The sequence below is a fragment of the Lepus europaeus genome, chromosome 12 (assembly GCF_033115175.1).
Source record: "Lepus europaeus isolate LE1 chromosome 12, mLepTim1.pri, whole genome shotgun sequence".
In the NCBI taxonomy this organism is placed as follows: Eukaryota; Metazoa; Chordata; class Mammalia; order Lagomorpha; family Leporidae; genus Lepus; species Lepus europaeus.
This window is the reverse complement of record NC_084838.1, coordinates 17,653,916-17,680,040: the sequence shown is the minus strand read 5'-3', so window position 1 is coordinate 17,680,040 and position 26,125 is coordinate 17,653,916. Positions and strand designations below refer to the sequence as shown.

The window sequence follows — 26,125 nt, the reverse complement described above, 5'->3', positions numbered from 1 at the left end:
TATAGCAATGTACAAAGCAGGGATGCAAAGTCAGTTGTGTCTGATTCCCAAATTACATCATACTAGTTTTTTGCAACATTTATTTGTGGAGAGTGGTTGGAAACCAAAAGTTTCTAAGCACCTTGAATTGTATCGTCCATGCACACTGATGTGCTGCCTTTGTTTTTTTTTTTTTTTTTTTTAATTTTTTTTTTTTTTTGACAGGCAGAGTGGACAGTGAGAGAGAGACAGAGAGAAAGGTCTTCCTTTACCATTGGTTCACCCTCCAATGGCCGCCGCGGGAGGCGCACTGCGGCCGGCGTACCGTGCCAATCCGATGGCAGGAGCCAGGTGCTTCTCCTGGTCTCCCATGGGGTGCAGGGCCCAAGGACTTGGGCCATCCTCCACTGCACTCCCTGGCCACAGCAGAGAGCTGGCCTGGAAGAGGGGCAGCCGGGACAGGATCGGTGCCCTGACCGGGACTAGAACCTGGTGTGTGTGCCGGCGCCGCAAGGCAGAGGATTAGCCTAGTGAGCCGCGGCACCGGCCTGATGTGCTACCTTTGTGATCTCTCCATTTATGTCTTTCTGGTAGAACAGTCAGATTTAGAAATCACTCCTTGGTAAGAGGTACCTTGATCAACATCTCAGCCAAACTCTGCCTAGATGTAATAGTAATAGTAGTCTAATCAGAGAACTGTAACATTTTTTGAGGCAGTTGGTTTTAGGGCTGGGAGTCTACACATCAGCATTTGAATCCCTGTTCTATTTACCAGGTTTGAGACCTTAGGCATATTACTCTTTGAATATTGGTTTCTGTATTTATAAGGAGGAATGACATTTACTTCACATAGTTACTATAAGATAATGTATAAAGGTATTAAGTAATAAATAATAGTTGCTTCATTAGAGATAGCCATAATGAGAGTAAGGAAATTCTTGAAGTGAGTGTTGCTTTGCCAGATTTTTATGACCCTAAGCAGTCTCTGCTTGTCTCCTCTAAATTCCTGTCCCTTCTGTACCTTTCTCAGCATCTGCTTCCTGTTCCATTAGTCAAAACTTTGTGATGAAATGAACATATGTTATATGCAGAGAAAGAAACTGAAAGTGAGTTGAATGGGTTGAGAAGAGTTGAAGGTCTCCTAAGAAAACGCTATGAATTTTTCCTTTGTCTTACGTGAGCATCCTTTGAGTCCCACTGGTGGCATAGGTATTGCCCACATGTTTGTGGAATGTGCAGAAGGACCCTTCAAGGTCCTGCAGTTTTAGAACAAGAGACAACAGGCAGGCATTTTTTTTCCCCCAGCAAATCATATTACTGATTTAACCTGCCTTTGAAATAGTTAGTTAAAGTTTCCCTTGCCATGAATATATTTCCTTCTGGGTAGTCTTATGAGTCGCAGACTGGTACAGCTTTGGGAGCATGCCTGTGTCTCCCTATTTAGCCTCCTCTTGCTGAGTTTGTGTTAGCCAAATGCAGGTGCCTTAAATGCCCTGAGTAATCTAAACTTTGTCAGAATCTCTCCCACACACAGGACTTAGTGAATGTCAGGAGAGCACTTAACCTCATTGACTTCCTGAAAAGTGACCTTTGGCAGCATGGAGTTATGCATTTGATTAACATTGTGTTAAAATGCATGAGGAATAAATATAGTTTAGAAAACTGACATGAAAGGAAATGTAATAAACTGCAAAAAACCCAACCAGAGGACTGTTTCAATGTAGGATGGGCATTGATATTGTGTGAAAGGAAATGCTATATTTTACATGTTCTCTAGTCTTAAGGATGAAAACTGTTCATGTCTGTTTTTGCTCAGAAGTATATCCCCAGTGTCTTTCATGGAATCGGACTCATAGTAGATGCTGAAAGTCTTGTTTAATTAATTGCTCAAAGTTCTCCAGTTTTGCTCATCGCCCAAAGGGCTGATATGGGTATAGGCAATAGAGACATGTAGAGAACTGTTACATCAGGAGGATTTAAATTTTGGGTCACCTCTGGTTTCTGATTCTGAGATCAAGTGAAACAATATCCAGGAATGTTCAGAATTTGTTACTTTAATCTAGGTATCTGATACCTTGGGTACAGTCTGCCTGTTGAAAAGTACCTATTCATTCCTTCTTATAGGCTGGGTGGTGCTGGTGGGAGCTGCTGCTGCCACTGCTGCTGGTACTGCTGCTCCTGCTAACTAATAATAAAAGCTATTATTTTCTGCTCAGTTAATTGTATGCTTGGCTTGGTACCGTATTAAGTGCTTTACACACATAATATAATTTAATCTTTAAACCTTATGAGGAAGGTACTATTTGAAAGCCCTTTTTCATAGCTAATTTGAGAACTAGAGAAGTAACTTACCCAGAGCTGCTTTGTGAGTGGTAGAGCTGGGATTCAAATCCAGAAAACCTGATTCCTGAGCCTACTTCCTTAATGTATGCAATACTGCTTACTCCTAGACTCCTGCTTTTTAGTCCTGTCATATGATTTATAAGGTCTTATTTTTTAATTTTTATTTATTTATTTTGACAGGCAGGGTGGACAGTGAGAGAGAGACAGAGAGAAAGGTCTTCCTTTACCATTGGTTCACCCTCCAATGGCCACTGCGGCTGGCGCTCTGTGGCCGGCACACTGCGCTGATCCAAAGCCAGGAGCCAGGTGCTTCCTCCTGGTCTCCCATGCGGGTGCAGGGCCCAAGGACTTGGGCCTATCCTCCTCTGCACTCCTGGGCTATAGCAGAGAGCTGGACTGGAAGAGGAGCAACCGAGACAGAATCCGGCGCCCTGACCAGGACTAGAACTCCGGGGTGCTGGCGCCGCAGGCAGAGGATTAGCCTATTGAGCCGTGGCGCCGGCTGATTTATAAGGTCTTAATTTTCCTTTCTTGATCTCAGTTTCCTCATCTGTATTACTTTGTATTTGAGATCACTACTAATTCTAGCATTACATATTTAATCTCCAGAAGAGGCTGAACTGATTTATTTTCTGGCCAAAGAAGTTGTGATTCATTTGCCTACTTATTTCTAGCCTAGATATGTAGCATTCTCAATCAGATCCCTCCATAGCAGACCCATCTGAAAGGAAACTCATGAAAGGAAAGGTTTTTTTTCAAAATTTAGTTTATAAATTGAATGCTTTGTTAATAGTAGTACTAAGTATTGTTATTATTCATCATGTTCCTGTTATTAAAATTATGGTATATAGCATAAGTACTTTATAACTATTATCACTAGTCATCAAAGCAAGCTTTTCCTAAAGCAAGAAAACAGGTTTAGAGAAATTAAATAACTTGTCTCCTGTACCACAACTTGTAAATTATGGTCCTAAGACTTGGAATTAATTCTGGCTTTAAGATTTATTTTGTAATTTTTTTCTAGTACTCTGGTTATTTATTTCACGGAACCATTGGTGCCAGAAAAGGCTGATCAGGCTAGGATATAATTATAGAATTTTCCTCAGTTTTAGGGTAGCTGGAGCATACACAGCATACAGAGATTTTCATCTGGAATTGAGAAAATGTGTTTGTATCAGTATGGGATGTACTTTATTAATTGTTAGATCAAAGAGGTGAGAGAAGTGGGAAAACTGAGGTAAAGTGAAGTTGGAGGTTAAGAATTGACAGAAAAGGTCATTATGGGAAACATATTCAAGTGATCATGAAGGCAACCCAGATCATAAATAGCATGTTGGGGATTCATCCTGGTTGGTTGCAGATTTCATAGTTTGCAAAAAATGTGCAGCTTACTTAAAAGACTGAGATGACAAGGAAACTCCTTTCACCTATGTAGAATTTTCAGGGAAATGGAGGCTAAGTTGACTTTTCATTCAGTATTAATAATGACCATATGTGCATTTCTGGAGGAGAAAGGCTGTATTTGTCTGTCTCTTAGCTTGGTTTCAGACTAGGATCCTTCTGAAAGCAATGAGACAAAAGTGGTTCTGACTCCTTTTTAGGTCTGAGGCTATCTCTGTGTGCCTGATGCTTCAGTGATGGGAACTCATGTTTCCCTGGCGAAGCATGGCAGCTTTGTGGCAGGAATTCTTGACACCTTTAGAGACCCTGGTAAAGCTGCAGATAGCTGAGAAAATTTGAGGAATGGTTGTGAGCATAGTAAATTCATTTCTTAAAGCTGATGACTTAGGGAGACAGGAAGCTTTGTAATTGAAGGAGGTGGCATGGTATTCCAGATAGCTGGGGAAAGAATTTGCTGGTATTTTTACAAGTTGGCAGAATTGTTTAATTAGCCAATCTGTAATGCCAGCTCTGGGAAGAACAGATGTCCCTGCACATTATAAGGTAACATGCTCTGGATCCAAACACCAAATGTTGCCCTCAGTCTGTTGTCCCAGATGATAGAAGAGAGAACTGAAGCTTTAGGTTTAGAATTGAGGTTTGCAAGGATCATGAGTTGAGGTTTCTATCAGTATTTCTATACCACTGCCCTCAGACCCATGGCCTTTAAGAATTTAGCATTCATAGTTTCAGATATTCACATAAGATCTTACAGGCTCATGATATGTGGTAATTTGCTATTTTGTTGAGGCATGGATTTGAGTCATAATAAGTTGCCAGACTGGTGTGTGGGAGTGGGTCGCTCAGCTAATAAATAATCTAGCGCACTCTATAGCAATGGAATCTCATAACTATATTATTGTTCCTTCTTCCTTGAGGAGAAAATTATATGTTAGAAGGCAACATTTCCCAGAGCACGGACTAGAGAGCACATGTTAATAAGTGTTACATGGCAGTAAAAATATATATATATAGCTTGAAGTAGTGTTGCGTTAAACAAAGTAAAGATACCTGTACGGCAAGTTTCACCATGTTTGAGCTATGTGACCTTAAGACAGTTTTTCTAAGCTTCAGTTTCCTCATTTGTAAAGTAGGATAATAAACATTACCTACTTCATAGTGTCATGAGATTAAATGGGATTAAACACATAAGGCATCTATTATGACACCTACCACACAGTAGGCACTAGAGGAATACTGTTCCCCTTGCAGTAAAAGGAAAGTGAGAGTTCAGAGTTTAGGTAGATTTGTATGTCTGCTGCTGAGTATGTGTCAGATTGCATTCCAAAGTAGAATATAGTGGAAATTTGTTTTAATATCTATCTATACATCACCTCCCTTTCTGTATGCCCAGAGAAGGAGTTGATAGTATAAGCAGAGCTTTCCTCAGCTAGCTTATTGTCCTTGAAATCAAGCTGACTTGCTATCTTTTTTCCTTCTTAACTGACCATCTGCATATCATGAGACTTTACAAATGCAGGTGTAGGATTTGCATTTAAGGAAGGCTGTATTTAACCATCCACTTCACCTTGGTAGAACTATTCATTCTAATTTGGGGTATCAGGTAGCAATGATATGAAGGCTGCAGAGCATGAGATATCTATGTATTGAGGAGGGTGGGGATGCTTGTATGTATTGAGTGAAGCAGAGAATATTCTAGACCAGAAAAAACTCCAATGATAAAGAACTTCCTTTTTTTTTTTTTTTTTAAATCAGTGGAGTCTGAGTCCTTGGCCATTTTAGCTCTTCACTCCCCCACCATAATCCATTCAACTGGAATATTAGTCAAATGGATGTTGTTTCCATTTCTACTATTCTACTACCTGCTCCCTAGTTCAGACTCCTTATTGCCTCTCCCAGGCTAATTTTCTGTAGCTTCTACACTAGTTTCTCTGATTTTTTTTTCCTCACTCTAGTCCAACCTTAATTATATCAATTCCCTGATCCAAACCATTCATTGGCACATCATGTCCTTTAAAATGAAGCTCATTTTGGCTCTGAAGACCATTTACTATCATTCCCCACAAAATTTACTTCTCCAAACCTTTTACTGCCCCGTAGTCTCCCACCATTTTAACCAAAGGCTAAGGAAAAAAGAGAACTGAAATTCATTTAAGATTTTTTTGGCATAGAGTAAAATCTTAGCATTCCATACACTACATATATTTAATTCCTATATTGACTATATAAAGGTAGCATTCCAATTTTACAGATGAGGAAAATGAACATGGAGAGGCTATGTGTTCTGTTCTCTTTCCAATACATGAGACTTTGTCCTTTGCTTTCTAACCTTTGTTAAGGACGTCTCCTTTGATACTCCCTTTCTGCATCTTTATCCATCTATGCATCCTTCCTGGCTCATTTTAAATGCCATCCTCCCTCTAAAAATTCCCTTTCCCTTTAAATCTATGTCAACCTCCTTCAAACTTAGTTTATATCATGTATTATGCTGCTTTTTGCCCAGATTGTTTACTTACATGTCTTTACTCCTTTCTTAGAATGAGCATCTGCAGGGTAGGAACTGTACTCTGAAAAGCTTAGTATATAGTGTGGTACATGATACTAAGACTTAGATGGGTGTATAGGTATAAAAGAGGCTATATGAATGAAAAATACTTGTTTTCTGATCTCGTGTTTTATGTATCATCTAAAGGTAGGAACCAGAATTTTCTCTTTCTCAGCATAATTCCTAAGCCTCCCCAAACATGGCACAATAAACTCTGATGTGATGATTTAAAAAAAAAAAAAAAAAGGCTCCATCCCTTTGTTCACATAGTTTTCTTTGCTTAAAATACTCTTATTCCTCATTCCTTTCAAGATATATCTTAGGAGTGCCACTGCTTCTGGGAATTCTTCCCCAGTTCCTTTAGGTAGATTCCTTTACTCTAGCCACTATAGACTCCTGCAAAACACTGTGTGACCTCCATGTTATACTTAAAATTTTTAGTATGCATAAGTTTTCTGTGCTTTTCTGCTAATATATATTATGAGTTGTAAACTTCAGAAAGTATAAAAATAATCATTAGCATTTTTAACAAGTCTGTTACTTGCTAGGTACTAGTAAAGTACATTATATTTATTTAATCCTTAAGAAGATATAAATATACCTTATAAATATTACTTATACATAATAAATGAAGACATCATTATTTCTATTTTACAGATAAGTGTTGGAGAAACTAAATTTTAGGAAGTTTAGGTGATTTCCTTAAGGTTATGCAACAAAAGTAAATGAGACTCTAGAGCTCTTATCCTCTAAGCAATACTTTGGATTTCCTTTGTGTCACTTATCCACTAAGCAAAACTTTGTTTTGTTTCCCTTTGTGTCACTATCACCTTACACATTGTATCTCAATTTTTGTTAGATAAATGAATGAATGTTCGTAGTTCTCATCTAAATGTTTCTTGAGTGAATTAACTTATATAGGCAGTAGAAAATGAATAATGGTTTGTCTCTTTAGCAGGAATTTTACTCTCTGGGGCATGAATACTGAGCTACTCAGTCCTGTGCTGTGCTACCTGTACCCTTCAAAGGAAGAGTGATGGCCACAGCAGCAGCTTCTCACTTGAACCTGGATGCTCTCCGGGAAGTGCTAGAATGCCCCATTTGTATGGAGTCCTTCACGGAAGAGCAGCTGCGACCTAAGCTCCTGCACTGTGGTCATACCATCTGCCGCCAGTGCCTGGAGAAGCTCCTGGCCAGTAGCATCAATGGTGTCCGCTGTCCCTTTTGCAGCAAGATTACCCGCATAACCAGCCTGACCCAGCTCACAGACAACCTGACTGTGCTGAAGATCATTGACACAGCTGGACTCAGTGAGGCTGTAGGGCTGCTAATGTGCCGCGCTTGTGGGCGGCGGCTGCCCCGGCAGTTCTGCCGGAGCTGTGGCTTGGTGTTGTGTGAGCCCTGCCGGGAAGCAGACCACCAACCTCCTGGCCACAGTACACTTCCTGTCAAAGAGGCAGCTGAGGAGCGGCGTCGAGACTTTGGAGAGAAGTTAACCCGTCTGAGGGAGCTCATGGAAGAGCTGCAGCGGCGGAAAGTAGCCTTAGAAGGCGTGTCCAAGGACCTTCAAGCAAGATATAAAGCAGTTCTTCAGGAGTACGGGCATGAGGAGCGCAGGGTCCAGGATGAGCTGGCCCGTTCTCGGAAGTTTTTCACAGGTTCTTTGGCTGAAGTTGAGAAGTCCAATAGTCAAGTTGTTGAGGAACAGAGTTACCTGCTTAACATTGCAGAGGTCCAGGCGGTGTCTCGCTGCGACTACTTCCTGGCCAAGATCAAGCAGGCAGATGTGGCACTCCTGGAGGAGACAGCTGATGAGGAAGAGCCAGAGCTCACTGCCAGCTTGCCCCGGGAGCTCACCCTACAAGATGTGGAGCTCCTTAAGGTAGGTCATGTCGGCCCCCTCCAAATTGGGCAGGCAGTTAAAAAGCCCCGAACAGTAAACATGGAAGATTCCTGGGCCATGGAGGCTGCAGCTTCTGCTGCCTCTACTTCTGTTACATTTAGAGAGATGGACATGAGCCCTGAGGAAGTAGTTGCCAGCCCTAGGGCCTCACCTGCTAAACACCGAGGTCCTGAGGCCACTTCTAATATCCAGCAGTGCCTATTTCTCAAGAAGATGGGGGCCAAAGGCAGCACTCCAGGAATGTTCAATCTTCCAGTCAGTCTGTATGTGACCAGTCAAGGGGAGGTGCTGGTTGCTGACCGTGGTAACTACCGCATACAAGTCTTTACTCGCAAAGGATTTTTGAAGGAGATCCGCCGCAGCCCCAGTGGCATTGATGGCTTTGTGCTAAGCTTCCTGGGGGCTGATTTGCCTAATCTCACTCCTCTCTCAGTGGCCATGAACTGCCATGGGCTGATTGGTGTGACTGACAGCTATGACAACTCCCTCAAGGTATATACCTTGGATGGCCACTGCGTGGCCTGTCACAGAAGCCAGCTGAGCAAACCATGGGGTATCACAGCCCTGCCATCTGGTCAATTTGTGGTAACTGATGTGGAAGGGGGAAAGCTTTGGTGTTTCACTGTTGACCGAGGAGCAGGGGTGGTCAAATACAGCTGCCTCTGCAGTGCTGTGCGGCCCAAGTTTGTCACCTGTGATGCTGAAGGCACCGTCTACTTCACCCAGGGCTTAGGCCTCAATCTGGAGAATCGGCAGAATGAGCACCACCTGGAGGGTGGCTTCTCCATTGGCTCTGTGGGCCCTGATGGGCATCTGGGTCGCCAGATTAGCCACTTCTTCTCAGAGAATGAGGACTTCCGCTGCATTGCTGGCATGTGTGTGGATGCTCGTGGTGACCTCATCGTGGCTGACAGTAGTCGCAAGGAAATCCTCCATTTTCCTAAGGGTGGGGGCTTTAGTGTCCTTATTCGAGAGGGACTCACCTGTCCTGTGGGCATTGCTCTCACCCCTAAGGGACAGCTGTTAGTCTTGGATTGTTGGGATCATTGTATCAAGATCTACAGCTATCATCTGAGAAGATATTCCACCCCCTAGGGTATAAGAAATACCAATTTCTTCTGCTTCCCAGCCAACTTCCCTTCCCTTAGACCTTGGTTGGTGGCACCATAAAGTAGACTTGGCCTATGTCTTGTCTCTAACTGGGAGTCCTAGAATTTTAGTATTTTAGTGTTTTTTATTTGTTAAGCCTCCTTCCCTTCCATTCCACCCCCGCCTAAATTTAAAGCTTTGATAAATGCATTGTCCCAAATAGCGCACATGATGGTGTTAGCTGAAGTTGAATTAGAAATTAGGCACTTCCAAGGCTTCAGTAGAAACACCCACTCTGACTTCTTGTCCCTGTGTTTGAAATGTGCCCTTGTATTGAAACCCTGTTGATATTTCTCCTTTTGGCTTTGATGTCCCTGGTCCATTGTTTCTTTCCTATAATAATGTGCTTTATCTGTGACACTTTGTCTTCAACTCTGGTTGCATTCAGTATGCATGCTTCAGTGGAATCTGCTCTGCCTTTCAGTGATATTTCAGAAATCATATCCCTGTAGCATGATACTTCAGGTCAGATCACCTTTGCCAGTGTGAAAGCTCATTCATTTAGTACCACCAAGGGATATAATACCATACCTCTTGGCTGAGGACTGTGCCATCTTGGATTGGATTCTTATTGCAGATGTAACAAAAAAATGGATTAACCCTAGTTGGTTACTGTTGAAACTTCAGCATGGACATTTCTTGCCTTCTAAAGGATCATATGGATTGTAAAAAAGCCAAGACATAGAAAGATGGCAATAAACAAATATAAATGCTGATACAGCCAACAAACTTGTATAGTTTCTAGGGCACATCATTTTTCATCTACCTCTCTCCAGTGACCTGTGTTAAGACTGTCTGCAGAATTGTAAAGCACAGTGGGGAGGTGGACACATCTCATTTTCATTACTAAAACAATAGAAATGTTTGGTGGTTATTCTGTATTTTCCTCAAGTGACTGCATACTATTTGATTTAAGGATTGATTTCTGTTCCTCTATCAAGCATTAAATCATTGATAACTGTTTCTTCAAAAGTGGTGTTCATGTCTTTTCATTAAATATGGGATATGGGAGGTGAGGAGAGGGATAACTTGAATGAAGCCATTTTATTCCTTCTCTTGACACTCCATTGTTTAACAGCATAAGGATGCACCCAGGTCCAAATTCAATTCAGAGTACCATTATGTACAAATAATCCAGATGTCTCCCCTACATATGTACAGAATCAACCCCCAAAGTTTAGAGTCACCAAAACCTGTTCTAAATTGAGCTGCCATCATGTTTTATTCTTATAATTACAGATCATAAAAGGAAGGTGCTTTTAAGAATACCAGAAGTGGGTAAGAGAATTTGTGAAGAGCTTCCTCAGTCTTTGCTGTTTACTCTGCAGCATATCTTCCTGTTTGGGTACAAGGTTGATGGCAAGCCAAAGAGCTGTTCTGTTTCACAGAAACAAAATTTGCTAAGCTAAGCTACTCAAAACAGTTTTTTGGTTTGGTTTTGTGTTTGGCTTCTGTGATAAATGCTGAAGGATAGGTAAAGATGTAATTAAAGTGGTGTTGAACTTGATTATCTTGTGCTTTTCAACTGGAGAAAGGCTCATGTTCTGATTATGAAATTGCATTCAGGTTTCAAAGATTTTTTCATTGAGAGGAAACTGATCCAATTAAAAGTGCATCACAAGTGATTCTACTAGTTATTAGAGCCACTTTATCTGTAGTGGCAGCCAGAGGCAGATCTATCTTAGCTGTCAGTTGGGGGCTTGCTGAGGTAGTAAAGCACCGAGGTCTTTGGCACACAGTTTGCAATAGAGAAATGACTATAATATTGTGGGGGCTGCCTTGAAGTAAACCAGGCCAGAACTACTCCAGGTGCTGATGCTTTGAAAGGAAGTGCTATTACTGAGTGGCATTCAGCATTTGGATCGGTTCCCATCTCTAAATTGTACTTATGCCTTGGCTCTAAAGTCAAGCAGGTATCTGCTGGGTCAAAGTGGATCTAAGTGTAGTTTGAATGTTTGTTTCTTTTTTCCTTTTGAATATTTTAGGTTGTGCATGCTACAGTCAATTTTGAATTACCTGCCACATTGACTAAATTGCACAATTATGGCCCTAAGAAACTATTTTGCTCAATTTAACAACAGTTGTTTTTGTTTGTATGTTTGGTTTTTTAAACATAAGTATCCTTATCCAAATAGAATTCCTCTGGTTGAAGCAGGTTTGAGGGACAGCAGAACAGGCTTTCTTCCCTTACCTCAACTCTTTTTCTACCAATGCAGAACTCTTTTGAATCTATAGAATAACTTTGTGAAAACCATTAAATTATAGCATTACTATAAGCTTCCAGTTCCATATTAATAGCTATACTGCCTTGGACAAGTCACTTAACTCTTCTGGAAAATGACAAAAATAGAGGCTGGTGTTGTGGTGTAGATGGTAAAGCAGCCACCTGCATCAGCTGCATCCCATATGGGTGCAGGTTCTTGTTCCAGATGCTCGACTTCTGATCCTGTTCCTCACTAGTGGCCTGGGAAAAGTAGCGGAAGATGGCCCAGTGCACCTCTGCCATCCACCTGTGGGGCTCCTGGCTTAAACCTGGCTCAGCCCTGGCCACCTGGGGGAGTGAACCAGCAGATGAAAGACTTCTTTCTGTCTCTCCCTCTGTAACTATAACTCTATAGCTTTCAAATAAGTAAATAAAATCTAAAAAAAGAGAAAATGACAAAAATGATTCCTACTTTCATGAAGAACAATGAAATGAAAATAATCTTGTACAGTTCCTAGAATACTCAGTAAGTGCTATTACCTTTTTAGTTGCTCAAGAATGCCATGTGGTATTGGGCTATCCAGCGATGCCAAGAAATCGCTCCCTTCTTGCCTACCTTAATTTATAGGGTTTCAGTTTGGCAACCAAAACCTTTTTCAAGTATTTCATCCCCCTAGACACAAGTCTCCAAATAAATCTGTTCATCAGTTCCTTTGAACTGTGTCTCCACCTGTTATTTGTATTATATACATAGAATTTGTCCATGTATCCGAGTTTCATTGAAGGCCTCTACTACCAGCACATAATATGGTACTTAGTATTGAGTATGTCCTCAATTATTTAATTGCCTCAGTTATTTACCTAACTTGATCGTGATTCCTATAGCCTGAGTCTTCCTAGCTCAGCCCCCTTATATTGGATAAAATGGGATGCTCAGGGGTAGAAGTTTGGCAATGTGGTTGACAACACATGTGACACCTGTATCCCACACCAGAGTGCCTTGAGTTTAAGTATTGCCTTCACTTCTAATACGATTTCCTGCTAATGCACACCCTGGGAGGCAGCATGTGATGATTTAAGTAGTTGAGTCCCTGCTACCCACATGGGAGACCTGGATTGAGTTCCAGTCTTCGGGCTTCAGCCTGGTTTAGCTCTGTCTATTGCAGGCATTGGGGAGTGATCCAGCAAATGAAGATAGTGCCCCATCTCTCTCTCACACTTCCCCCTTGCCTGACAAACAAAGAAACAAAAATGTTTTTTTACAAAAGATTTCTTAGACAAAACCTGTATAAGATATGTTAAAAAAAAAAAGGCAAATAATTAACAGAGGTTGGTTAATTCTTTGCTTTACTCATACTGAGTAAATATCTAGCATTTAAGGTTCTGGGGCAATGGTTTATTCAGAATTGAGTACTTACTGTAGGCCAGGCATTATGCCATATGTTTAGAAAAGAAAAACAATGATAAATGATATTTATGCACCTATTTCCTCTTTATTTCACAGTCTTTCCTGTCTTCAATATTTGAAATCTAGTGTTTATGTGGATTTCCTCAAATGTCAGGTACAGGCACTGTCTGAATGATTGGGTCAATCCCAATGTGCACTCCAGCCTGGATACTCCATTATTCCTATTAGTAGGATAAACTTGGCTTGAGTTTTACAGTGTTCCTGTGGGTAAGGCAAATAATGCTTAAGTAGTTTTACTTCTAATCTAGCACCAATTAATGGTCTCTTAAAAGTGAAGTGTTACCCAGCTCTGTAGGAGGGAATTGAAAGGCAAAGCCTGAGGCTCAAGTCTACCCTGCACCTGACTAGGATGCTGATTTGCATTCAGTATGTGTAGCCCCTCAAGGGATCTCCAAACAAATTACAAACATGGAACAGCAGGTTCCTGAATGAGTTTTACAATCAAGGCAGTGGTGAAGTAGAAGGCAGCTTGGCAAAATACATACTCAAACTCCAGACCTATGGCTCTATCTTATCAATATCATTAATATTTATGGAACACTGGTTAAATCAAATTAGTGAGGCAGCTTTGGGACTGGCAATGAATTCTAGTGGGAAGATCACTGGACTTGGAGTCAGGCCTGTATCTGAATCACAACTCTGCCTCTTAAGTAACTGACCTCAGGTAATCACCATGCCTCTGTCATCAGTTTTTCCCTATCTGTATAATAAGGATGTTGGACTATATCACTAAAATGCCTTCTAGCTCTATGATTGCAATTAATTTGTTAACCAGCCAGAATTATGGTGTTCTTCCCCCAATGCTTTTTCATAATCTTATAATTTTATTGTGTTTACAGTAGTGAAAAAAAATTTCACTGTGGAATCATTACAACCCTGATCCAATTGCTTCTCTATTTCAACTGTTGTGACTCTGTCACTTACTAGCTATTGTCACCCTGCTGAGCTAGTGTCCTCAACTGGTGAAAGGAAATGAAAATATATGGTTTAAAGGGCTGCTGTGAGAAGCGAAAGATATTAATGGGATAAAATAATGTACAAATACTAATTCAGAAAATCTGACTTCCATTGTAGGAGCAAAGGCTTCCTTCCCTTCATGGTGAACTGATACATGTTCTTTAAATAAATGCTGGAGGAGATTTCTGTGTTGGGGATGCAACAGCATGTTCAGCACTGCCTGGCTTCTTAATTTAAAAGCCTATTGGAAGAAGAGTGGAATTGCTGGAGAGACAGAAGCAAAATTCATTCACAGCAATGTATCCTGCTAGAAAATCAAACATAAAACTTAAACTCTAAGGATTTGATTAAAATAAGATGACATCTTGACTGAGAGGCAAATAAAGTCAAGATTTTTAAAAGGTACATATCAGTATATTTGAGGGCACTTAAAAAAGTTTATGGAAAATGGGAAAAAAGGTTATTTTGGTGCAAAAAAAATTTGAAATCCATACATAAAAGGTTTCTTCAAAAGTTAATTTTTTTTTGTACTAAACTTATTTCCATGGTCCATGACCTTTTTAAAGCACCCTTGTCTATTAATACATATCTATAGATATGGGGATATATATGTAGAGAGAGATAAAACATTTTTTAAAAATACTCAGAAACATATATGTTTAGCTATTTTTGTTAATGACTGTTTTAAAGGAATTTTTCCTCCAGGTCAATATTCATTTGCTCTAATAGTTATAAAAATAAGGCACACATCTCACTGTTAGGTGGAGGTAATAAAACATGGCGATTAAAACTTTATAAGCAAGGAGACCTAGGTTCAGTTCTGCTCCCTCCACTTAGCTCTGTGACCATGAAATCATTTAGCCTCTCAGCCTCATTTTCCTCATTAGGAATGTAATGATTCTGTTCCACACGTTACTGCATTTTTATGAAGAGGTGATGGATATAGAGCATTTAGCAGACTACCAATTTTGAAATCATGGTAATCTAAAAATCTGAGACTCACCCTTGTTTTTGCAATACATGGATATTATGAAACTGTTGATGAAAAAGCCTATCCCCTCACCTCAAAAGAGGTTTATTTAGTAAAGGACCATGAAGAGTTTGTGTGAGTGTACATACTTCAAATGCATGGTTTTGTCATCTAGATAACACCAAACCAGGGTTTTCTTTTGGTGACTGGCTCAGGTTATGTGATTTTAACTATAATTACTGTATATCTTCATAGAAAATTTAGATCTGAGATTCCATTTATTCACTTACATACTTGTTAAACATGTAAGACATCTACTTAATAGCAATACTTATATATGAGTAAGGAATCTTTGAATCTCATGAATCTTGCAGTCGGGTAGCTTATGGTCTAACTGCAGAGATGATGTGTATACATAATGAATGTATACTGAAAAATAAGTTAAATAATACTAACCAGGCCGGCGCCGCGGCTCCATAGGCTAATCCTCTGCCTTGCGGCGACGGCACACTGGGTTCTAGTCCCGGTCGGGGCGCCGGATTTTGTCCCAGTTGCCCCTCTTCCAGGCCAGCTCTCTGCTGTGGCCCGAGAGTGCAGTGGAGGATGGCCCAAGTTCTTGGGCCCTGCACCCACGTGGGAGACCAGGAGAAGCACCTGGCTCCTGCCTTCGGATCAGCGCGGTACGCCAGCTGCAGTGCGCCGGCCGCGGCGGCCATTGGAGGGTGAACCAACGGCAAAAGGAAGACCTTTCTCTCTGTCTTTCTCTCTCACTGTCCACTCTGCCTGTCAAAATAATAATAATAATAATAATAATAATAATAATCAGAAATGGAGTGCCAAGTGTTTGAGCCAGACTATTTCTATTTGAGAGGGTCTGGTTGATGAAGGACATTGAAAGTAGAGAAGACATCATGAACAAAGATACAGCATTAAAGGGAGGAGTGAGAAGTTGGTGCGAGCAGGCATTAAAATGATGCCTGAGTGAGGGAACATTAAAGAAATTCAAAGAAAAACAAGCCCAAACCAAATGAATATTGTAATCTTGATAAAACTTTGTAGAGTCTGATTCTTTTTCTATTTGTTAATAATTTTAAAAACCCTGTATTTTGCCTTCTGCCTTGTATCTGGACAAGCACATAAGAAAACTCAATAGGCTGGCACCATGGCTCACTTGGTTAATCCTCCGCCTGCGGCACCAGCAATTCCATATGGGTGCCGGTTCTAGTCCCAGTTGCTCCTCTTCCAGTCCAGCTCTCTGCTGTGGCAAGGGAAGGCAGTGGAGGATGGCCCAAATGCTTGGGCCTCTGCACCTGCATGGGAGACCAGGAGGAAGCACCTGGCTCCTGGCTTCAGATCGGCGCAGTGCACTGGCCATAGCAGCCATTTGGGGAGTGAACCAATGGAAGGAAGACCTTTCTCTCTGTCTCTCTCACTGTCTAACTCTGTCAAATAAATAAAAAAAAAAAAGCTCAAGTATTTACAATTTTGGTGCCAGTAGGTATTTCAAATCACATAAACTCTAACTTATTCATGGGAACCCTCATTCCTGCCCTAATTCCAAGCCACTATAAAACACCTAACTCATCTCCTTTCCCTGTTAAGAGCCCATATTGCTGTCCCCAGAAAGCCTTGTGTAAGCAACAAACTTTAAGGGCCAGTTAGGGATCCTTGCAACCATGGTAGGGCTTTGTTTGCTAAAAAGTTCTATTGTTGCCTGGGGTATTTGTTTTTGTTGTTGTTTTGAGTCACTGTCTCCTGGCAGGCTTATTCTTTTAACTGTGCTTCATTTGCTGAGCCCTGACAAGTCTCTGTTAGATTTACTCAGAATTGTTGATTTTTTTTTTTTTTTGAAAGGCAAAGACAGACTTTAGGATCCCTTCTGCTGGTTCACCTGCCTGTAATACCCGAGGCAGGCCAAGCCAAAGCAGGGAGTTGAAAACTCAATCTAGGTCTCCCATGTAGATTCAGGGAACCGAATACTTGAGCCTTCACCCATTGCCTCCTGGAGTCTGCATTAACAGGAAGCTGGAATCAGAAGCAGAGCCAGGACTCAAACCTAACTGGTAGCCTAAGTGCTAGGCCAAACGCCCACCCTAGACATTTTTATAACTGACTTTCAAGGATAGGAGTAGAGTTGCCCTGGGTTATGAGTCTTGCTCTAAACCTATCTATGTGTCTCAGATTGAATTCTGTATCTGAATTCCAGCAAAAGTTGTAGACTGACACTAGGCTCAGAGAAATTGCTTAAGACCAAGCATTGCCACCGGTATATATATAGTACTCAAGGGAAATTCTGATACATTATATGTACTATATGCAGATGCAGCTCATGGTCCTTCATGGAAGAAGGCCATGTGAAATAATACAGTACATATTCCTAAAAGCAGACAGCTTACTAGGATTTTACAAAATGTTTTTTCTGCTGTTACTACTTAGGCTACTGTGTTTGCAAAATGACCCCTGGGCTGGCGCTATGGCACAACAGGTTAAGTCCCTTCTGCATTGCTGGCATCCCTGTTACTCCACTTCTGATCCAGCTCCTTGCTAATGTGCCTGAGAAAGCAGCAGAAGATGGCCCAAGTACTTGGGCCCCTGCACCTACGTAGGAGACCCGGATGAAGCTCCTGACTCTTGACTTCAGCCTGGACCAGCCCTTGCCAAGGCAGCCATTTGGGGAGTGAACCAGAAGATGGAGGATCTCTGTCTCTCTCTGTCCCTCCTTCTGACTTTGTAACTGTGATTTTCAAATAAAAACAAATAAATCTTTAAAAATAAAATCCCCATTCTCAGAGTTATAGGAAAAACCATCTATAGCACCCCTATGGCATAGCCAAGGAGTTAATTTAAATCAGACTTAAGCCCAGAGTCTTTAAACCTTATAAAGAGGGGCCGGCGCCGTGGCTCACTTGGTTAATCCTCCGCCTGTGGCACTAGCATCCCATATGGGCACCGGTTCTAGTCCCTGCTGCCCCTCTTCCAATCCAGCTCTCTGTTATGCCTGGGAAAGCAGTCGAAGTTGGCCCAAGTGCTTGGGCCCCTGCACCCACATGGGAGACTGGGAAGAAGCACCTGGCTCCTGGCTTCAGATCGGCGCAGCTCTGGCCGTTGTGGCTATCTAGGGAGTGAACCAACGGAAGGAAGACCTTTCTCTCTGTCTCTCCCTCTCACTGTCTGTAACTCTACCTCTCAAATAAATAAATAAATAAACAAACAAACCTTATAAAGAGAATCTTGGAAGAGACCCTCATCTTGATGATACAGATTTGTTATTTTCAGGAGGAAGAAATTTGTAAATAGTCAAGATAGAGGAGACTCCTCCATACCCCTGCCACCAAACTACACAGAGTAATCACCAAAACAAAGTAAAATGAAGTTGGATGCAAGGAGAGGAAAATAACATAAAAAACAGAAACAGAGACCTATAATTTGAACTGAATGGAAATTCAGAATTTACTGAAATCATTTATACAACAACAAACAAGATAACAAGATCTTGCTAACTGGCTTTTCCATTCTACAACTGGGTTCTGAATTAACTTTTAACATCTGGTAAATTGCACCAATTGTATAACTGGGGCTCAAATTACAGTCTACCTGGAAATTACCTTACATTTAAACAAAGTACTTGTATAATCTTAGGGGAGTTTTAGAAGAAATTTCAGGAAATGTAAGGAAGACAAATAAGGATGTCTCCTCTTAATCATCAGAAATACTGTCTTGCCTGAATTTTCCATAGCTAGACAGGCAGCCATGACACCCATTTCCCTAAAATATCCCATAGTGCACAGTGATAGTCTGAGTAAGAAATCCGAATTCGGTTTTTGTTGGCAGTTAGGATGGGCTTGCCCAAATGGAACCTATGGAGCCTCCCCTCCCCCATTAGTTAAAATAGTTAATAGTTTAAAACAGAGCCTTTGAGATTTGAAACCCATAGATCAGACATATTTAAAGAATTATTACCCCCCCCCCGCTTCATCACTTAATGTCCCAATTTAGCCTGTTCTTTTTCTTTTTTTCTTTTTTCGACAGGCAGAGTGGATAGTGAGAGAGACAGAAAGGTCTTCCTTTTTGCCGATGGTTCACTCTCCAGTGGCCGCTGTGGCCAGCGCGCATCTCACTGATCTGAAGCCAGGAGCCAGGTGCTTCTCCTGGTCTCCCACGCGGGTGCAGGGCCCAAGGACTTGGGCCATCCATCCTCCACTGCCTTCCCAGGCCATAGCAGAGAGCTGGCCAGGAAGAGGGGCAACCGGGATAGAATCCGGCACCCCAACCGGGACTAGAACCCGGTGTGCCGGCGCCGCAAGGTGGAGGATTAGCTTGTTAAGCCACAGTGCCGGCCCCAATTTAGCCTGTTCTTAAACCTAGAAAGAATGAGTGGCACAATGGATAACTGTAATGTTAATGCCAAGGTTCCACCTATTAAGGGTCCCGTATCAAATATTGAAATTACTAACTACCCAATCAACAATGGGAATATTCTTTGCAGTCATAGATTGGGCTAATGTGTTCAGTGCCCATTTTAATAGCCTCTCAGGCACAGTTTGCCTTACCTCAAGGGATCCATGTCCCTTTAGTCAGGCACCCATGGGGTACCTGTACAGCTGTGCCTTCACAGAGTCTTTGCAAGTATGACTTGAGCCACATCCTACTTTCAGACAAATCAGTAACATCCTACTGATCAGATTTTCCTACAAGGTGATTCACTTGATACATTCATTGATATACAAACATTGTCAGAGGAGTTCACAAAAAAGGATGTACCCCACATGATATCCTCCAGATGCAACCATTTTCATGTAAATGATAGAATTTCATTCTCTTTTATTGCTGACTAATATTCCATTGCATATAGTGGTAGTGGAGCTGTAAGCCTTTGACTTAATGCAAATTTGAAATTTCTAAAAAATGAAAATAAAAATAAATTATACATTTCAAAAAGAAGGGGGTGGTGGGGCCGGCGCCATGGCTCACTTGGTTAATCCTCCGCCTGTGGTGCCAGCATCCCATATGGGCACCGGATTCTAGTCCTGGTTGCTCCTCTTCTAGTCCAGCTCTCTGATGTGGCCAGGGAAGGCAGTGGAGGATGGCCCAAGTGCTTGGGCCCTGCACCGGCATGGGAGACCAAGAGGAAGCACCTGGCTCCTGGCTTCGGATTGGCGCAGTGCGCCGGCCATAGCAGCCATTTGGGGAGTGAACCAACGGAAGGAAGACCTTTCTCTCTGTCTCTCACTCTCACTGTCTAACTATATCTGTCAAATAAATAAAAAACAAACAAACAAGGGGGTGGTGGAGGACAGCCCATTGCCTCACACATAGCACAAGGTCTTGCCACACTGGTTAGATTCCTGATAGTTAGCAGAGGGCAAGTCTACCCCTGAGAAATGGCATCTACAATATTTAAAATAAGCTCAATATTTTTTAGTCATGTTTAGGTTCTAGAAACAACATATTCCTCACAAATTTATATAAGTTCGTTTGAGACGTTCCTCACAAATAAGCCACCCTTCATTGTGATCTTGTGCAATAAAAGTCCCAAATTGTAGTATAAGAGGAATTCTAATCAGTGCCTCAAGCAAGTCCTTCATTTAAAGGCCTTAACTTCTTCTCATGCTCCTGAAGTCTTTAGACCATGCTTGATGGTCGTAAGTTGCCTAGAGACATCTGGTGCAAGAAACTGCCTCATTCTCTGTGCCATTAGAGTGCAATTGCTGACTACACACTGGTCCCTCCTGGAAACAGAGGCAATTATCACAAGGCCTGTTACCCTTCATACCCAGCTGTACATTATGCCATGGGTTGAGGAAGTAGCTCTCCGAAAGCTCATCATAGCTCCTGAGAGCTTGATACAGCAGAGTGAAAACTGGCAAATCCCATCTGTAGAAGGGGCCCTCTCCATCTTTAGTCCCACCCCAGATGCCACAGTGCTAGTGAAAGTCACTTCCTTTCCCAGATGCCTTGGGTATCTGGGTAGCCCCTTTGGATCAACTGAGTGAAGAGCAGAAGAAATTTATATACTTTGTAGATGACATTGCCACTATCATATCTGATGGAACTTACTGCAAAGCTGCTGAGTTTTAGCCCTTAACTGGAACATCCCTGAATAATGGGAAGAACTCAGGAGTCAGCACAACTGGCCAAACTTGATGCAGTTCTCTTAGCACTGGATGCTATGGACAAGACTCTGCCCCAGATGCACAGTTCTATAAACTCTTGGACCATTTCCAATTATCTGTTTTCCTGTTCCAACAAATGGCAGCAAAAATAGTTCGCTATCCAAAGTTGCCTCTCAAGGGTAAAGAACTCTGAATTTCTACCTCAAAGATAACTGAAATGTAAGTCCAGGCCAGCTCTGTACATACTAAATACACAATAACAGACTGAGACATTCGTTATCCCCTTCAGTGTTCCTGACATTATTCAATGTGACCATGGCACTCAGTTTCACTTCTCAAAATGCACACTATTGGGCACTTACATAAGATTTAGTGGAATTTTTACCTCCCTTACAAGCCCTAGACTGAATGACTCACAGAGAGCCATAATATCTTATTTAAATAACTTCAAGAGGGCCGGCGCTGTGGCACAGCAGATTAAAGCCCTGGCCTGAAGCGCCGGCATCCCATATGGATGCCGGTTCTAGTCCCGGCTGCTCCACTTCCGATCCAACTCTCTGCTATGGCCTGGGAAAGCAGTAGAAGATGGCCAAAGTTCTTGGGGCCCTGCACCCATGTGGGAGACCTGGAAGAAGCTCCTGGCTCCTGGCTCCTGGCTTCGGATCAGTTTAGCTCCGGCCGTTGCGGCCAGTGGAGTAGTGAACCAGCGAATGGAAGACCTCTCTCTCTGTCTCTACCTCTCTCTGTAACTCTGTCCCTCAAATAAATAAAATAAATCTTTAAAGAAAAACAACAAAAAAAAATAACTTCAAGTTCAATTAAATTAAACATGGCACATTTCAGTCATCACTCAAACACCATTGGTAAATTGTAATAAATATTCTGGCTCCAGTCTTGATACTTAACTGCTGAAATCTTCCAAGTCTGCTACTCCCCCTTCCCTTTCAGTCTTCTATTTGAGAAGCTTGATAAGAAGGCCTAGATACTTTCATTTTTGGTGCCAGGCATTAAGTTCTAACCATGTAAGCCCCAGACAGTGCATAGGAACCAACCTTACCCTACCAACCTCCTACTATACAAAAGGCAAACCAGTCTCCTTTCCCTCCTCTCTTAAGTCATTTTTGGACCTGTCAGGGACCTCCCTTTTCTCTCCTTAGAAAGTTTCATTATGTAAGTGATATATCTTTTCATATAATCTTGGTGAATAGGCAGCCATCATCAGTCTCAACATTGGAACAAAATACTGAGTGGGGTCTATCCTGCTATTTCAGAGTGACAGAAATATTTAAATATTCAAAATTATCTTATAATATGATAAGTGAAAACTTCATAAGATTATTTTCTGAGCAGCTACATGAATAAAACCATGTGTTTTATGAAATGACATTTAATATTTCAACTTAAAAATAGCAAACCTTTAAATCTCACATGCCCCTGAATCTGAAATTTGTTTGACACATTTGATAATTCTGTAGAAGTGTTGGAAATAAACTTAAATGAAAAAGTAGCATATCTCAAAGGGTAAAGAGAGATTAAGCATTAGCTCACCCAATCCAAGCCCCAGGGGCTGGATCTTAGAGAATAAAACTTTTACTAACTGACACACTGGAAGAAAGGTCATGTAACAGGCACATATTCCCTGGACCCTTCATAAAATATTAATTGCCAGCCAAAGGCAAGGTACAAATGACCAAGCAAAAACCCTGAAAGTGTGTATTCTTTCACCCTGGTGACCATAATCACAGATGTATTTTTTTTCTCCTCATTGAAAGGAATACATTAACTCCAGCCAACTTAATATATACGAGGACTATTCTTCAATGTCCCATAACATTTCCCACACATAAAATCTCTCACCAACTGGCAGCATGGTCAGCTTCTCTGAAGGAAATTAAACTTCTCTAAATAGAATGTCAGAATCAATCCTGGGTGTGGCAGAGGGAAGTGCTCCCTACAGAAACAAATTGCAGAAGAGGATCTTTATTTTCATTCTAGAAGATACTGAGTTCTGTGACTTACGCTGCCTGTGCAAGTAGGTCCCAGCCAAGGTCTTACCTTCCTTTTGGTTACCAGACTGGATATATCCAATTGTCCATTTTATATTGCCAATTGTCTATCCCTTAGGAACCTTAGAGAATATTCAAAACTGAATTCAGTTCTCCCATACTCAAGACTCTTCTTTTGTTCCACCCAAGGAATACCAGCATCCATTCAGGCACATAAGCCAGAAACCTTGGGACTATCTCTCATCATTTCTTTACCTCTTGTTTCCCACCTCCTATCATTCAATCATTAAGTTCTCACCATAATAGTAATTTAATTTTTTTCACATTCATTTATTCTTTTCCTCATCCTAGTGGCTACTAAGTGTTAAGCTGTTATTATTTTTCTCCTTGAAACACACTGCCACAGCTTTCTGACTGATCTTCCTGATTCTCATCTAGCATCCTCCATGTGCTTTCTCCCGTCCCAAGTTCAGCCCCATCCCATGCTAGCTAGAATCAAATTCTAAAATGCAAATGCTCATAGCAATCCAAAAAAACCTTTAAATGGTCTTTAATTGCTTCCAGTAAAAGTACAAATGCCTTACCATGCTCTACAATTCCCAAGGAGACGCAGATCCTGCCTCTTTCTAGAATCCTCACTCCCACTTCCATCCTACTCTAGCACTCTGAGGCATCCACATTTTCTCCCTTACCTCAGAGATGTTTCTGTACATGTTTTTTTGTTTGTTATTTGGAACTCTTTTCCTACCCCCCAATATTGGCCTAAATCTCACCTTATTAAGGTCTTCTTAACATTTCTGATCCACTTTCCTGATCGAGTCAGGTGTGCACTGCACACTTTTGTTTTTCCTGTGCTAACATTCATATGTCACATTGTGATTTTCTTGGTACTTATCTCCCTCTAAGACTAGAATGAGCCCTATGTAGGCAGAGCAGCGTTTAGTTTATTACTCCATTGACAACTCCAAGCACAGTACTTAAAATATAGTGGGCACTAAAATTGTTACTGAATAAATGCAGGGTAGGGGTCAGCTTAGCTCATGTGTTGATATGGACACCTTGGGTCACAATTAGCAGCTGCTGGTTGTGCCACCTCCTTCTCCACCCACCAGCTGCCACCCTGAATCACTATCTAACAGCAACAGAAAATGAGCTGGGGATGAAAAGGTGAGAGGAATGCTTCCCTTTGATTTGCTTTTCCTTAGAGAATATGCTCTATAAAATAATTGAAAGTCATGTCCCTTTCTGGTCTCAACCCAAACTTTGTCTTGGTGCAAAGTCACCACTGGAAGAGACATGACTTCCATTTTATGACAAATAAGCTATATATCAATACAGCTACTCCAGAAAAAAAAGATACCTTTGGACACCTGGTCTCTTGAATTGTGTTTCAATATGCTTCCTTGGATGAGAGAGGGAGGAGAAAGAGGAAGTCCTAATTCTTTTGCTAATTCAGTCTTCCCTTTGAGCAAAATGGGGCAACAACTTCATTTACCCTACCTACATCAATAGGTTTATTAAATTAAGGATCTTTCCAGTTGTAAGTTTCTATGATTGAAGTGCCCTAGATTTCAGGGACTTCTTGACCCATGATCTCCAAAAGAGCCTTCCATCTACTTGGGCATCAGTGAAATCAAAGCCATTTCCTGCCCAGGGACTCAATGGTCAAGTCAGTCAGTCTCTAAGACCTTGTTCAGAGCCTGCACTCCAAACCATGGTCATGGTGCAACTGAGAAACAAGGCTCTAGCTGTGGCCAGCATCACATGGCTTAAATTATGCTGATCTGTCTTCCCTCTTTTTCACTTTCTAAGTACTTGTAATTTTTGCTCAGAGAAGATAAACACCTCTCAGAGAGAACCCTCTTTCTAGAGGGCCACTGTGGCCAAGTAATAGCAAAATGTAAATTGTGAGAGGATTGCAGCAAGGAAAAATAGCAAAAAGAGAAAGAAAGAGAGAATATCTTTGGTTAGTTCTATGCCTTTGGATCATATATTTCCCCTGCCTCCCACTCTCAAATTTCAGTTTTCTAGGCATAAAGATAACAATGTTAAAGGGTTGCCCTAAGAATTACATGAATCTTATATGTAAAGTGTCCAGCAACATCCTGGCACACAGTAAATCCTCAGTACATAGCATCTGCCTTTATAAAGGGGCAGTAGGGCAGGTGGACTCTGAAGCCAGACAGTCCTAGGGTAGCATCCTGCCTCTTCCTGTTGTCATCCATATGACTTTGAGCAGATAAGTTTTCTCATTTGAAAGATAGAGACAACAGTCTGGACCTTGCAGGACTGTTAGAATATAATATGAGCTCATTAGATTAACTGGCCCACAGAAGGACTTGACACATGTCAGTCATTGTTACCCGTCCTCTGTCACCCTTGCCCTCAACACACATGTGCACATACATGTTCTTCTTAAACAACAAAACTTGATGTTCAATTGTACACACTTGCCCCTTGGTGCCCCACTGCTGGGTTCTAGGCCATATGACTGTTAACTTTGCTTTCTAGTCCCATCTCAAGGTCAGACACAGTTCAAATTCAAAAAAGTTTTCAGGTTAGCCAGGGAGAAATAGCCATATATCTTAGGCTGCTGTAGTCAGAACTGGAAAGGACTACATCATCATGCTCTTTGCTTGAGAAAATGAATAGCAATGATAATCACCATTAGTTTAATTATTTTACATAATAATAGTGAATGATAATAATAATAATAGCTGGTGTTTCCTAAACTTTATGATATAGCAAGTACAGTCCTCATAACAGTCCTGCAACACAAGCATTATTATGCCTATTCTAAAGATAAGGAAATTGAGACTCAGAGAACCAAAACGCCTTGAGTTCCATCACACATCTGCTAAATGAGACAGATGATTCACACAAAGCTTGGCATGGGCATTGTACTGAGGCTTACATCTTGGGAAGGAGAGGGTACTGATGACTGACTTTTGTTGAGTTCCTATCATGGGCCAATTAATCGCGTGATCTCATATAGTCTTTGTAATAATCACACAAGATCCAGGTGTTTTGTTTTGTTTTTTTCCCACTATTCCTTGGTATCTCCCAACCAATCCATTGTTTTCATTTA

At 41.4% G+C, this 26,125-nt stretch overlaps 2 protein-coding genes across 11 annotated transcripts in view; one reads left to right on the top strand and one right to left on the bottom strand.

Annotated features, from left to right (window-relative positions):
• ASTN2 (astrotactin 2) overlaps nucleotides 1-26,125 on the bottom strand; it is a 1,014,855-nt gene that overhangs the window by 238,977 nt on the left and 749,753 nt on the right. The window lies entirely within an intron of this gene.
• Nucleotides 1-26,125, top strand: part of TRIM32 (tripartite motif containing 32) — a 51,613-nt gene that overhangs the window by 3,412 nt on the left and 22,076 nt on the right. For 2 of the 6 annotated variants that reach the window (XM_062207686.1, XM_062207688.1), the window contains exon 2: nucleotides 7,224-10,297. The exons of 2 other annotated variants lie outside the window; for them this stretch is intronic. In XM_062207686.1, coding sequence (XP_062063670.1) covers nucleotides 7,305-9,266 — 1,962 coding nt within the window. In that variant the 5' untranslated portion in view covers nucleotides 7,224-7,304 and the 3' untranslated portion in view covers nucleotides 9,267-10,297. Of the gene's footprint in view, nucleotides 1-7,223; nucleotides 10,298-26,125 lie in introns of those variants that run through there. 2 more of the 6 variants (XM_062207687.1, XM_062207689.1) reach the window with 1 other exon arrangement.